Consider the following 13,880-nt stretch of genomic DNA (forward strand, 5'->3'; position numbering starts at 1 on the left):
TCACCCATGTCCTGGCCACTGTTTACCTTTCAAATTCCTGAGGAAGGGCCTGTGCCCGAAACGTCAAATCTCCTGTTCCCTGGATGCTGCCTGACCTGCTGTGCTGTTCCAGCAATAAAGTTTCAACTACCTTTCAAATTAACATCACAAAGAGATGCTCTAGTCTATTACGTTACCAATTGTGGGAGCTGATGTGCAGTACACCTAGCAGCTTTCATTTCTGGCATTACACCTCAGTTACCCTGAGGTGAAACCTCAATGCAAGGCTTTAATTTAATTAGAGAGGAACAGGAACCATGTGACTGTTACACCAGGAACTGACTGCCAGTCTGAAACAGGCATGAAACGAACTTCAAAGAAAGGTGACTAGGCTCTGCTCTCAGATAGTCAGTCAATCTTTATTAATTACCAAAAGCAGGAGGCAGGAACATGTGGCACATGCCAATGCACAGCCTAAATATTGCACAGAAAATTGCAGTAAGCAGCAGTGCTCATGGTTGGCGCAACTTTAACATTCATATCTTTTAAAGCTCCTTAAAAAGAGAGATCAAAAGCATGACAGTAGGGAATGTTCCCAGGGCTTTAAGATTCTTCATCCATGCCCATGAGTTGCTGCAAGGGATCAATACTCCAATAATCATGATCCCAACTCAAAAACCAGCCAGTGAAGGAGGGAGGCTCAGAACCTTGTTTGACCTGCGTTATTGGTGTCTCCTTATCCCTGCTGGAAGGGTCCGTCTCAATATATTCTTCAGCTAGATTGAAGAGAAAAGTATATATAGTGAGTGCTTATCCTTTACTATAAAATCTTTGTAGTAGTGGACAGTTCTCACATTAAAAGCCCCATTTAATCCACCTTAGCACTGATCAGCCTCACTGCAATGAGATTTGGGGGAAGCGGGATTACTGGCATTGAACTGTACAAATGGCTAACATAGGAAATGTGGAATTCAAGTATATACAAACATCTCAATGTGTACACACATGTGGGGGTAGTGGTGCTCAACGAAGATCAACACTTAATTCTCTTCTTTCAATCCAAAGGACAACTCTCTGAACAGGTTTCCTATTGGTTGAGGATGTCACTGAGGATTTGGCTCAAACCAAGATGAAGGCTGTCATAGTAAGTGTTAAACTGGCTTGCTACGTCACAAGGTGGTGGTGTAATTTACTACAGATTTTTGACTACATTTTAAGGTTAAATCTATGGGGTCAACTATTACTACTTTTGAGGGGCTGAAATTCATACCGTATTAGCACAAGTCTAATTGATCTTTATCCGAAGAAAGAAAACACAACATTGAATAATGGTAATTCAGAAAACCTGGAGTGGGATAACAGACAGATTGGAAAGTTGGAACGGGAGGTGACAGCTGGCACACAATCTTTTATCTGTGAGGAATTAGGGTCGACTTTTACAAGCAATATTGAAGAGACCAGGCTATTTGGCCAAAATAAAAAAACGGATCAACTTTTACACGAGATCAACTATTACTCGAGTATACAGAGGAAGCTCAATGATCTGAACGAGATAGGTAGGCATTTCATTCAGATAATTGATTATTCGGTTAATTGATTTCCTCTGAGGCTCAGAGTGCTGTGAAGTCTGCTCCCCGCCCAGGAGAGTAGGCAAAAGCACACAGTGCACGAGACCCCACCCCCCCCACCCCATCCACGGCAGCCTGACTGTACACCAACAATACAACAGCTGCTGCTGCCACTGCCTGTGGGGAGTAAGTCTCCAAATACCGCGCACGTACACACAGACAATGTTGGAGAGATGATCTGGGGAAGGGTGGACTTTAGAGTACACCACTGTGGGGCGCGTGAGACAGCGCACAAGAGAGAGAGCGACATCAGTCACGTAGGCACAGTGCCTGGACTGTCCAGGACTGTTGTCGACAGTATTTCATCGTATCGTAAACAAAAAAGATGCAATCAGGGTTGAAACAGCTCTTTCATGTAATGTTTCTATTGGGACCTTGAGATCCCCTTCTGATATCGCTTATCTGAATATCGGATTTTGGGTTATTGGGATAATAGAGGTTCCTCTGTATATAGTATTCACTTCATAGCTACCTTATGTAGGTGCACATTCTTTTCACTACCCATGCACCCAATTGTATTGGCACAAGGATGTTCCCTTAGCATGATTAGAACAAATCCCACCATTAATGCTACTTTCCACTATAGATATCACAGCCGTCTCATTGTGATCTTTAAGTCACAATTCACTAGATAAATCAGCATTCTAAGTATTAATTAGAAAAAACAAGTCAGTCATAATCAAACCCTCAGGAGAAAAAAAAACAAACAGAAAATCATTATGCCTCACACCCACACCACAGGTCAGTTGTCAGCCACAGTCTTGTGACACTACACTAACTACAGAAGAACACCAATATTTGTGCCCAAAGGTTCTAATTCATCTATCCCCAGTAAATGGCAATCTTTCATAAAATTACTGAAACCTAAAAAAATGTTACTTGTCATCAGAAGTCACCACCCAGTAAGAGACTACAAAGCAAGGAGTGGTTTCCTCTTCCTCATCCATTACCTTTGTTACCAATCCATTGGATAGATTGGAGTCTTGGTCAAATATTCCCATCCCCAGTTTATTCAATATTTAAACGAGTGCAGATTTCAAAAGAGAATGCCAAAAGGGAACACCATGACATTTCTACTTCAAAGCGTCCCAGAAACTAACTCCCAAACCCACCAGCCTAATCCTGAACGTTACCTCCCTGTACGCCACCCATTCACACAATTCCTCCCTACCTCTGAAGGAACAATGCAAGTTGGCGTCTACCATCTGCACTAGATAATTAATTACACCCTGACAGGAGACTGAAGGCAGATGGCACTATTCAATCGAACCCGTAAGTCACATCCAAACGCCATTCTTCGGCAGCAATTAAAAAGGGACTCTGGAAAGTCATCGCATCACCACCCCCTGCTGCTCAATTCACCAAGTTATGAACACACCAAATGATGGAACCTCATCCTCATGCTGTGCCTCAGAACACCAGCTCAATAACATTCTGGCAAGTTTCCAAAATTAAGATTCTTTGATCTGGTGGCATTCTTTTTTTACACTGGACAGTATTGTTAATTGGATGTGATCAAAAATTTAAGACTAAATTTGGAGGTGATCAAAACATGGTCTAAGTTGAAAAGAGCAAAATTCCAGGTCACGTTGATCCTAGAAAGACTGGGTTGGGGGACAGATTTGCAACGTATAGCCCTTTCAGCACTGTTGCATGCACTCCATGTTCCTCTCCCTCCCGTATACATTACAGGGAGAGAATGATTTCTTCATTTTCCAATGAAATTACGCAAATGGACCAGGGAGTTGCTTCCCACATTGTTGGGCCTGGAACAGGGTGTTCCACCACGCTGGACAGGCCATGCCTGATCAGAGATGATCGATCAGCATTGGATATTTATAACTGAGAAAGCCTTCCCCTCAGTGGACGCACTGGGGTGATTCACAAAACAATAAACATCACCCCTCTTCTAAAATCACTGGGATCACACTAAAACGTGAAGGGGCTGCTGGTGCTAATTAAAAAAGAAAAAAGATGGTGTAGAAAGATGAACAAATTTGATGTGGAATTCTTACCTAATTTTAAGGCCTCAGTTTTTTCATCTTCACGTGCTTCATTACCGATCCACACAAACACCTAGAAATAAAAAGGACAATACCAACTCAGTTGGAAAAAAGACAGCAGATTTTCATGAAGAACACTGGCTTCCTGTACAAATTAAAATGGCTGAGGCAAGAGACAGGGTGTAGTATGGTGGGACTCAGTACTCCGAGTCTTACCCAGGGATACAAAGTGCTAGTGCAATTTAAAGGGAATATCACCCCTAGCTCAGCAAAGCTTGCCCACTGTTTCAGGTCATGTCAGCAGTGTGATGGAGTACTCACTGTTTGCCTGGGAGAGTGTGCAGCGCCAACACTCAAGGAGCTTGATATCCATTCAGGAAAAAAGTAATACATTTGAACTGCATCCCTTCCACGATGCCTTAAAACATCCACTCCCCCTAAACCCAGCACTATGGCATCTACAAAACAGCTACAGTAACTCCCCTAAGCCTCTCAAACTCATGACTTATACCAACTCAACAAATAAAAGGGCAGCAGAGAGATGGAAATCCCACTACTTCCAAGTTCTCCTCCAAGTCTCACCCCATCCTGACTTGGAAGGGAGTTGCTGTTCATTCACTGTCCCTCGGTCAAAACCCCGGAACTCCCTCGAAAAGCAATATGGGTGAGCCCAAACCAGGCAGGAGTCCACCAGCACCTGGCACAGGGCAACTACACACTGGTAGCGGAATGTCTAGCAATACCCTCAAATGGACAGAAAAATGTGAAGGATAACCTGATAGAAAGTGTGGCAGTTTGTGATTACAAACAGATATGACCCAACAAACACCTCACCTGGTCCCATGTATCAAGAAGCATGATGTCATCAGTGGCTAGGTCATCCTGGGTGAGTTCACCAGGCACCTCTTCAACCTGTCAAGAAAATGGAAAAACACTTTCAGGTCGTTAAGTTGCAGTTGTAGGGGCTCTAAGGAGACAGACATTGGAATTGGGAAATTCCTTCAGGCAGTGAAGAGCATTTTCTCCTATCTCCCCACCCCCGTGCCCCCAAACCAAGTTAGATGCAGCATTAAACCATGTGTCAAATAGTATGAGCACTCCTTTCATTGTGACACATGCCTCCCAAACACCCTACCCCTTCTGACAGGCCAAGAACACTCTTCATGCTATGAGGGGCTTATGCCCGAAACATAGATTCTCCTGCTCCTCGTATGCTGCCTGACCTGCTGTGCTTTTCCAGCACCACACTCTTGACCCTCTTCATGCTATCCCTTTGATAAACAGATTTGAAGTTGCTCTGCGCACATCCCCCTGAACTTCTCAACATCTCCCTTAAGATGCTCTTTAGGGGCAGACCTCTCTGGCCAACCTCTGATCAGCCACCCCAATATCCTCTTGTACAATTTAACATCAAAATTTGTTCAATAATACTAACAGCCTAGTGACACTATACCATATTAAAAATAAAATGAGATCTGGAATTAAAAGTTACTAGGTCAGACTTGGATCACAAGATTTTCTTTTTTAAATTGCAGAACTGTTAACACAAGGCATTATGCCCAGTTAGATAGCTTGTGTCCAACACTTGCTTCAGAGTTCTAGGTGATGGCAGTGTTAATGTTTTCACGTGAGTCACTCCACTACCCGAGGGCTTGAGGTTAATGGAAAAAAAATTGGTATGTACATGATTGTGGAAGGAAATGTTCTTGGGGACTAAACTTCTTCAGTTTCCTGCTCTTACAAAAACAGGAATTACAAGATTATCTGGTCTCCATCACAGTGAAAAGTTCCAACCTTCAGCTGCTCTGCATTTACTTGTAGAGATCAGCAACCCACATGGCAAAGAACTGGCACAGGGCCAAAATGTTTGACGAAATCTGTCCTCACTCCTGCATCAACAGGCACTCTTATTTACCCAGTGTTGTTGCTTTTGCTTCAGGCAATCTGGTAGAGCTGCAGCACAAACAGGCACATGTTCCAACCAGGTGGACTGCACCTGATAAATAACAAACAAAGCCACTTGACCCATCTCAGGGAGGGGGACTTCAACACCTGCCTACTCACAGTAGAATGCAATGGCCAGTCCACACCTCAATTAGGCTGAGCAAAGAATCCACCCAATATCAGCCGAACATGGTCTAACCTAGACAAGCATAGGAGGTCACATGTCAGTAAGCTTCCTTCCATTCATTGTTTTTGACTTGCTTACCATTTCAGTTAAAGCCCATTATCCTCTTGTGATATAGGTGTCTTGATACGCGACTATCAATTATTTTAAAAACAATTATACCAATTTTGCAGAACTCTACAAGATTTCAGTAGAAATAAGGCTTGAGATGCAAGTAGTGAAAAAAAGAGTTTTCCCTGATAACAGAACCTTAAAAAAAAAGGTGGATCAGCCTTGGTGACTCAATCACACATTTCGGTCAACAGAACATTACAAATTCTGAATATTGACTTTGTAGCCAAGGCAGTGGAGACAAGCATCCTCAAGCCCTTGTTGACTGATGTGCTGCACAAGTTAAACATGTTGAATATCAAAGTGACCAAGTCTTTCAAACCTATCCCATTTTTCATCATTAACTCCTGCAATACCATCCAGCAGGTTCTCTTTCCCACCTACATCAAGTGTCTATATTTCTTAGACTTCACATACCTTGTGTGAACAGTAACAATGAAGTCAGTGATATATCTTGTCCACTCCATTCTGTAACTTGGGCCACCTCTTCAGATACCAACTTTTCCCAGGTTGAGCTTCTCAACCCAAATCATTGGTGAAGTAGAAACAATGGGCGATTCCAGTATAGAGCCTCATGACCCCCAATTGGTACGCCTCTACTTCTAACAACCATTTTTTGTTTGAAAATAAAGAAATAGTGTTTCTTTTATTTAAGATTTACATCAAGGTCATTTCAAATGTGAAGGTTTGTGGAGTCTCTGTGGATGTGCATTAAGTCATTGCGAGCTTACCACAATATAAATGGGTCATCACTTCAAGGAGGCTGAAATCAGCCCTTCTAAACAAAAGAAATCTAAGCCTTGTAAACTGAGCCTATACTATACAGCCTAGTGGTAATCATTAGCACTGCTGCAATACCAACCAACCCGTCTAGATTTCAGACTACACTCACTGCTTAAAAAGTTCATTCCACTGAACACTGGGAAATTAACTGGAATGAAATAAAAATGCTCATGTCTTCAGGTCCTTGACTCCCATCTCACACACGAGCAGTGGAGAGCTCAAAACAATTATTTGACTTCTAATAGCCTACCTTCTGTGAAAATGGTACCGTTCTATCACAACTCCTAAATCTATCCCCACCCCCTCCTCAAAAAACAACCAAGGCCCAGTAACTACAAGATCAAACTCACAATGAAGCGCCCAGTCTTGTTAGAACATGCAAAAAGGCGAGGAGGATGAATATCCATTTTGTTCTTCAGTCTTCGGGAAGTACAATATTCTGCCTTTCCACCCAAGTTCGACCAGAACTCATCTGTCATGGCAAAGAGTAGAAGAGACACATTATTCACTCCATTCAAAGGAAGCATGCAGACTGCACACTGATGATTGTGGATATTTACTCAACCTGTTCAGAGATGTTGACAGCAGCTCAGACTTAAACCCAGGCTTCCTGGCTCAGAGGTGGGGACATCACAAGTCCCACTTATGACTGCACACAAGGCTTAAGCAGCACACTTATTCCATGTGAAAGATGGCTGCTTGTGGGTTGTTACAGTCACTGGTTTAAAGAGAGACAGCAGTCCACATTATATATTTCTTTACAACTGGCAAAAAGCCATATTGAGTATAAAAATCTTGGTCTGCCATGGAGGGGGTCGTTATGTCCAATTGCCTGCCCCTCTTCTGTGGTTATGTCAGAGCCCTGGTGTCCCTGGAGAAGGAGCACGTGATGTCCACCAACACCCTCAAGATTCTCAGGGAGAGGTGGGCACCACAGGGAGTGGAGTGTATTATTTCCCCCTCCAACTCCATTGACTTAATCCCTGCCCTCCCCTTCACTGTTTGATCACACGGCATTGCCTTTTGAGAAGGGCACTGCTCGTCACTGGCCACTCAGGTGTTTCCTTTCTTCCTGGTGGTGGAATATAAATAGAGATTTACACACGTTGTTTTTCACTGTGCCCAACACCTGCACATACACATGACATGGGTGCTGGGGAAAAATAAGCAGTACTGTTGTCAGGTGATAGCATGTGGGGGAAAATAAAAAAAAAAGGCAGAAAAATCTTGGTCTTTATGTAGCCATCTTTTAGAATGCTTATAATATGGAAGCTGGCCATTTGGCCCATCGAGTCCACAGTATGCAGTGGTTGTGACTTAATACTCCTGCATTAGCATTACAGAAAAACTTAGAGGCTTTTACAATTAGGAATTAAAACGTGTTGTATCAGGTGGTGTAGAGGTTTACTAACCCACCTGGTTCACTGCCCTCCGTTATTTCAGAGGCATCAATTCCCAGGATATCCAAGAGTTGCTGTGCTCCTTGCTTCTCAGCGTCACTTGCCTCATGGCCAAGCCAGATAAAGGATGATTCAGGAGTCTTCAGAACAAAAGCATCATTTGAATTCAGGTTGGAGGCAATATTATCAATCTGCAGGGAATAGAGTGCACAACATCAGTGAGTTCAGCTGCTGGCTTCTGAAAACCCACTTGCAAATACACAGGCTATTTCATCATGCCTCCAGGCCAAATAACATGCCCTGTCCAAATACACTCGCAAACATCTCAGTCTTCCCACCAAGACACATGGACCTCACAGGACAGAATTGGTTTAGTAAAAAAGACTTACATTTATATAACACCATACACACAGTCACCCTGTGTCTTGAAGTGCTTTAAAGGCAATGAAGTACTTTTTTAAAAAAGTCACACTAATGCCAGAAATGCTGCTGCCAACATGTACATTGCAAGCTCCCACAAAACAGCAGTGTGATAATGACCATGTGCTGACTGAGGGGTAAATACTGACCAGAACACTGGGAATAAGTGCCCTGCTGTTCTACAGAACAGGACCAGCCTTTAACATCAAGTGGGGTCTTAGATCAAGATTGGATCTGAAAGACTGCACTGTACTGAGTCGGCAGCAGAAATGGCTGTGCCGAGCTACAAAGTGGGTCTTCAGCCTAGGGCCTTAGGAAATGAGGAAACGAGGAAACAAAGAAATACAACCCACCAATCCCTCTGATAGGGAAATTGATGGGGTTTGGAAAGAACAAGTGAGACAAAAAAAAAGTAAACACACAGCAAAAGCTTTGTATCCTTTCAGATTAATTTTTAAAATCTTTAGGAGTCGATGACCAATTACCATGTGCTGGAAAATGCTTTAATTTTGGTTTTGGATGGTATGGGAGAAACCTTGCTGGATCTGGTTTGCAAAAAGATCAAAGCAAACAGACAGTTCACAATCCCGGTCACCATCTGGTCCACAGGAAGCTTTCACTAGAAATCCAAATGTCTGGTCTGACCAGCTTCTTGCTATGGCAACTCAAATAGAGAAACAGAGTTAACAGCACAAGTCCAGTATGGCCCTCCTTCAGAATTGGACTCTGAAATGGACCATGTTGGAGAAACTCAGCAAGTCTGGCAGCATCTGACAGGAGAGATCTGACTGAACATTCAAATTTTCCAGCAACTGCAGTACTTTGCTTCAATTTGTGTTGTGACCAGTACCACATTCAATACCAAAGAAAAGTTGCAGCCAGCAACTCCCTCTGTAAGGCTGAACTTAAGAACCCATTCAGTGCAGTGAGCAATAGGAGTGATGCAGTGTTCTGTTTCTCCAGCTATTTCTGCAACATTAATTACACACCAAAAAAAAAGCCTCTTCACAAAGAAGGGAGGAAGCAGTGATTGGTGCATAAGTGGAGTACATTGGTGTCACCATCTCAATTTAAAAAAGTTAGAACCTGACTGCACAGTGATTCCAGTCCCCTCTACATGCTCCTTTGAATTCCCTACTCATCCAGGACAAGGATTTCCTCTGAAAGGTGGTGTTCAGTGGTGGGGTTTCAGATGAACTTGACAAATGAGGGCTGGGCAATTGGAGGGAACTGCCAGGAAGTGAGCCGACACCCAATGTGAACTGGGGTACCGTATTGGTCAGTACCCACTCTGCTTTAATAGACACATCTCACTGAAAGCACAAGGTCAAGGGAAGGATGCTGGCAGGAACCCTCGGGCCTTGTGGGTCACAGTAGCAACCACATAGCCTGCATCAAGTTGAACGCTGCTGTATGTTGGATCATTGGGAATGGGCAGAGCCATTGACCATCCCAAACAACAGACACTGCCTAGTGATGACAGGAGCCAATGACAGACAGGATACATGCTGCTGGAAGGCCTGACTTGGGACTCAGGACAAATAAAGAGCCACATTGTTTTTAGGTGGGAGGGGCAGAAGAGAATGGTCAATATGCCCCAAACTGGAACTTGCGATACCAGCTGGTTTGTTATGCTTGGTACAGCCCACACCAGAATGTTTAGTTCATTCAGTGTCACTGCATCAGTCATGCATAGGTGCATCAGCGACACCTGTTGGCTGCACAGCATTCCTACAGGAACGAGGAACCAAGGGGGAAGATAAAGTTCATCTGTCATGTGGTGAAGGCAGACATTAAGTAATTTTTTTTAACAAAAAAAAAGGGAGACTTTTTGTATCGTCAATGACCTCAAAAATCACCTTGAAAACAAGGATCTGCCTTTATACACTTAACAATACCGACTTATTTCCCTCATAAGGATTTGAGGCTTTTTGAAGATCGAGAAATGAAGAGCTAGTATTAGAACTGACCTCCAATGCTCTGGTAAATCCAGAGCTACTGGCTTGGACCCTAAATAAACGTGTGTCCGCAGGCGCAGTCTGGCCACCTTCTCTGGAGGTCCCACCTTTGTAAACAACCAATGGCTTTCCTCCAAACATGCTCATCAAATGGGCTGGTTCCTTCCCCTGTATCACCCGGACCTGTTCAGTTAAGGAAACACAAACTGTTACTCTCACGTGCAGACATAATCTTGGAAAGTGCATGAGTCATGGGCATCCTGAAAGTGATTTAGTTCACTAATTGTTAGAAAACCAAATCTGTGCAAACTCATGCCTAGAATAAATGCACTACAACAAAGCAACATTCAGAATTAGCCTCAGACACTAAAGCACAGACAGAATACCAGATTAAAAAGGTCAAGATGGCCTCAAAAAAATGATTCAAAATGTTTCTCTTTATATTATGCAGTAAATTTAATGGAATTTATTTAAATAAGCTACAGGTTACTGTTCTTACAGTTATACCAAGTCAGAAGCTTCATGAGCATTGCTCTGTTCACTCATCAGCCCACTCCCTCACATGTAGTTTATTTTACTCCCCCACTTTTCTGTGGATCTTAATTTCTGACACTTGGATCATGATCGGTGTCACCACTTTAAAAGCAGCGAGCTACTTGTACACAGGATCAGGCCCATGGCCAGCCAGGTGATTTTCTGTTTGTAGTTGGAACTGCTAGGTGGCATATCTCACACTGCTGATAAATAGAATGCCTGCCCTTTAACACCATGCACAACCCTGCACATTGTTAGAACGTGCAAACTGAAAAAATTAAGTTTCCTTTGGTTAAAAACAATTCTTCACTGCAAGACAATGTCACCAGCTAAAGGTCAGCATCTGTAGTTCCTCCCCAATGACCCTTGAAATGGAGTGGCCGGCTGAGTCATTTTAGGGGCTGGTTAAAGAGCGTACAACAGTTTAGACGTGGAGTCACATGAAGGCCAGACCAGGGAAGGACAGAAGCTTTCCTTCCCTAATTAAAAAAAAGGACATTAGTGAAGCAGATAGTTATTGTGACATCACTATGGAGAGGAGTCTTTAGATTCCAGATTACTACCCTGTGGTGTGGAACAGATGAGGACAAGTTGAATTTCCTTGCAAATACTGTAATGTTCAAACTGAAAGTGTTTTCTAAAGATTTTTTAGAAAGTGTTGAATAGTATATTTGGGGAAAACAAAGTGTTATAATGCAAACAGGTCAAACATCAAACTGATTAAAAAAAGGGAGGTGATGGCGTAGTAGAATTAATTGCTAGACATTAATCCAGAAACTCAACTAATGTTTTGGGGACAACTGTTCGAATACCACCATAGCAGATGGTGGAATTTGACTGAACAACAAATCTGGAATTAAGAAACTGCTGACGACCACGAAACCATGGTCATAAAACCCATCTGGCTCGCTAATGTCCTTCAGGGAAGAAAATCTGCCATCCTCACCTGGTCTGGTCTACAAGTGACTACAGACCCACAGCAACGTGGTTGACTCTACTGCCCTGAAGTGGCCTAGCAAGCCACCCAATTATATCAATCACTACAAAATCTCAAAGAAATGAAACCAGATGGACCACCTAGCATTAACCTAGACACTGGAAAAGGCAACTGCAAATAAAAAACAAAATCAAAAAACACAGACCAGTCTATCCTGCAAAGTCCTCTGTATTAACAACTAGGGGCTAGTCCTCCCTGTCACTAGGTCAAAATCCTAGAATTCCCTCCTTAAGGGCACTATGAGTCTACCTATAGCACATGAACTGCAGCTGCTCCAAATGGCAGCTCACCACCATCAAGGGCAACTAGGGATGGGTAATAAAACCCAGTGACACCGTATCTGGTGAACGGATTTTAAAATTCAAAAATCAGGTCTGTTTATTGTCCCTGGCGAAAAGTGTGGCACTGGAAAAGCACAGCCGGTCAGGCAGCATCCAAGGAGCAGGAGAGTCGATTTTCGGCCATAAGCTCTTCACCAGTTTGTGCTCAAAGTGTGGACTCTCCTGCTCCTTGGATGCTGCCTGACCGGCTGTGCTTTTCCAGCACCACACTCTTCGATACTGATCTGCAGTCCTCACTTTCTCCTGTTTATTGCCCCTGCACAATCTCTGAACAAGTTGATCACCGAAATGGAAGAAAATCCACCAAGAGGAGGATACATTAATAGCACAGGAGTGGGCATGTTTAACTGAAAGAAAAAACTCAAAAAAAAAAGCAGTTTGTAAAAATTGAGAAGTATAGGATTAATGTAAAGCCAAGTTTTGAACACAGGACTAATTCAAAACGGACAGGCAGGGCAGTCTTAAAGCAGCACAAAAAGTAAACAAGTGGAGCTCAAGACAGAAAACATTGCCAAAAAGTGAAGACTTGCTGGATTCATTTCTATTGGTAGTGTGGTGTTAGAAGAGCAATGCAATATTGCAATTGCCCCTATGCTGTGGGGGGGCAAATCCCATGTCTTCAGTCAAACCTTCCCTGAGATTGATTAACATGAGATGGAAGTATGGCACCAACACAACTGAAACTACTGTCAGTCAACACAGGAAACAGCAGAGTTAACATCAAATTGAATAGGATCACATTGGAACTGTCAGAGCATGGTCATGACAATATTCACTTTTTCAGCTGCTGCTAGACCTGCTGGGCACTTGAATTTTAGATTTCGCCATCCGATATTTACAGGTACTTCCACACACGTCATCTACTGTGTCCGCTGCTCCCGATGTGGTATCCTCTACAGTGGAGGGGCAGGATGCCAACTTGCAGAATGTTTCAGAGAACATCTCTGGGACACATGCATTAAAACACCCCCACTGCTGTGGGTGAACACTTCAACTCCTCCTCCCACTCCGGCAAGGACATGCAAATCCTGGGCCCCCTCCACCGCCAAACTCTAGCGACCCGACACCTCATCTTCCACCTTGGGAACCTCCAACCACAACGGATTAATGCGGATTTCACCAGTTTCCCTCCTCCCACCTTATCCCAGATCCAACCCTCAACTCATCACTGCCCTCTTGACCTGTTCATCTTCCTTCCCACGTATCTGCTTCACCCTCCTCATCACCTTCATGCCTCTTCTACTTACCACATTCCCATCTACCTTCCTGCCACACCGCCCCCCCCCCCCCCCCCCCCCGACTTGGGCCAACCCCTCATTCCTGAAGACCTTATGCTCAAAACGTCAATTCTCCTGCTTCATGGATGCACCCTGACCAGCTGGGCTTTTCCAGCACCACACTTTTTAAAACCGTGATCTTCAGCATCTGCAGTCTGCATTTTCTCAGAAATCAAAATGCTGTACTTTAATCTAAAAATGTTTATTACATCAAAGTCAGAACCCTAACAGAGTCTGCTACAACCGGTTTGATTTTACATTCTAAAATCTATCGGTTCCCATCTTTCCACCCTTTCCCCAAGTCACTCTGAAAGTGGCCAT

At 43.5% G+C, this 13,880-nt stretch overlaps 1 protein-coding gene across 2 annotated transcripts in view; it reads right to left on the bottom strand.

Annotated features, from left to right (window-relative positions):
* Window positions 1-379: 379 nt before the first annotated feature.
* LOC122564892 (gelsolin) overlaps window positions 380-13,880 on the bottom strand; it is a 75,914-nt gene continuing 62,413 nt past the window's right edge. For both annotated transcript variants that reach the window (XM_043720304.2, XM_087998381.1), the window contains 6 exons: window positions 10,423-10,593; window positions 8,049-8,223; window positions 6,983-7,104; window positions 4,445-4,522; window positions 3,623-3,683; window positions 380-755 (listed from right to left, as the gene is read on the bottom strand). In XM_043720304.2, coding sequence (XP_043576239.2) covers window positions 583-755; window positions 3,623-3,683; window positions 4,445-4,522; window positions 6,983-7,104; window positions 8,049-8,223; window positions 10,423-10,593 — 780 coding nt within the window. In that variant the 3' untranslated portion in view covers window positions 380-582. The remainder of the gene's footprint in view (window positions 756-3,622; window positions 3,684-4,444; window positions 4,523-6,982; window positions 7,105-8,048; window positions 8,224-10,422; window positions 10,594-13,880) is intronic.

Source organism: Chiloscyllium plagiosum, unplaced genomic scaffold, assembly GCF_037043375.1.
Source record: "Chiloscyllium plagiosum isolate Xiang-an unplaced genomic scaffold, Cpla_swu_hap1 HiC_scaffold_21, whole genome shotgun sequence".
NCBI classification, from domain to species: domain Eukaryota; kingdom Metazoa; phylum Chordata; class Chondrichthyes; order Orectolobiformes; family Hemiscylliidae; genus Chiloscyllium; species Chiloscyllium plagiosum.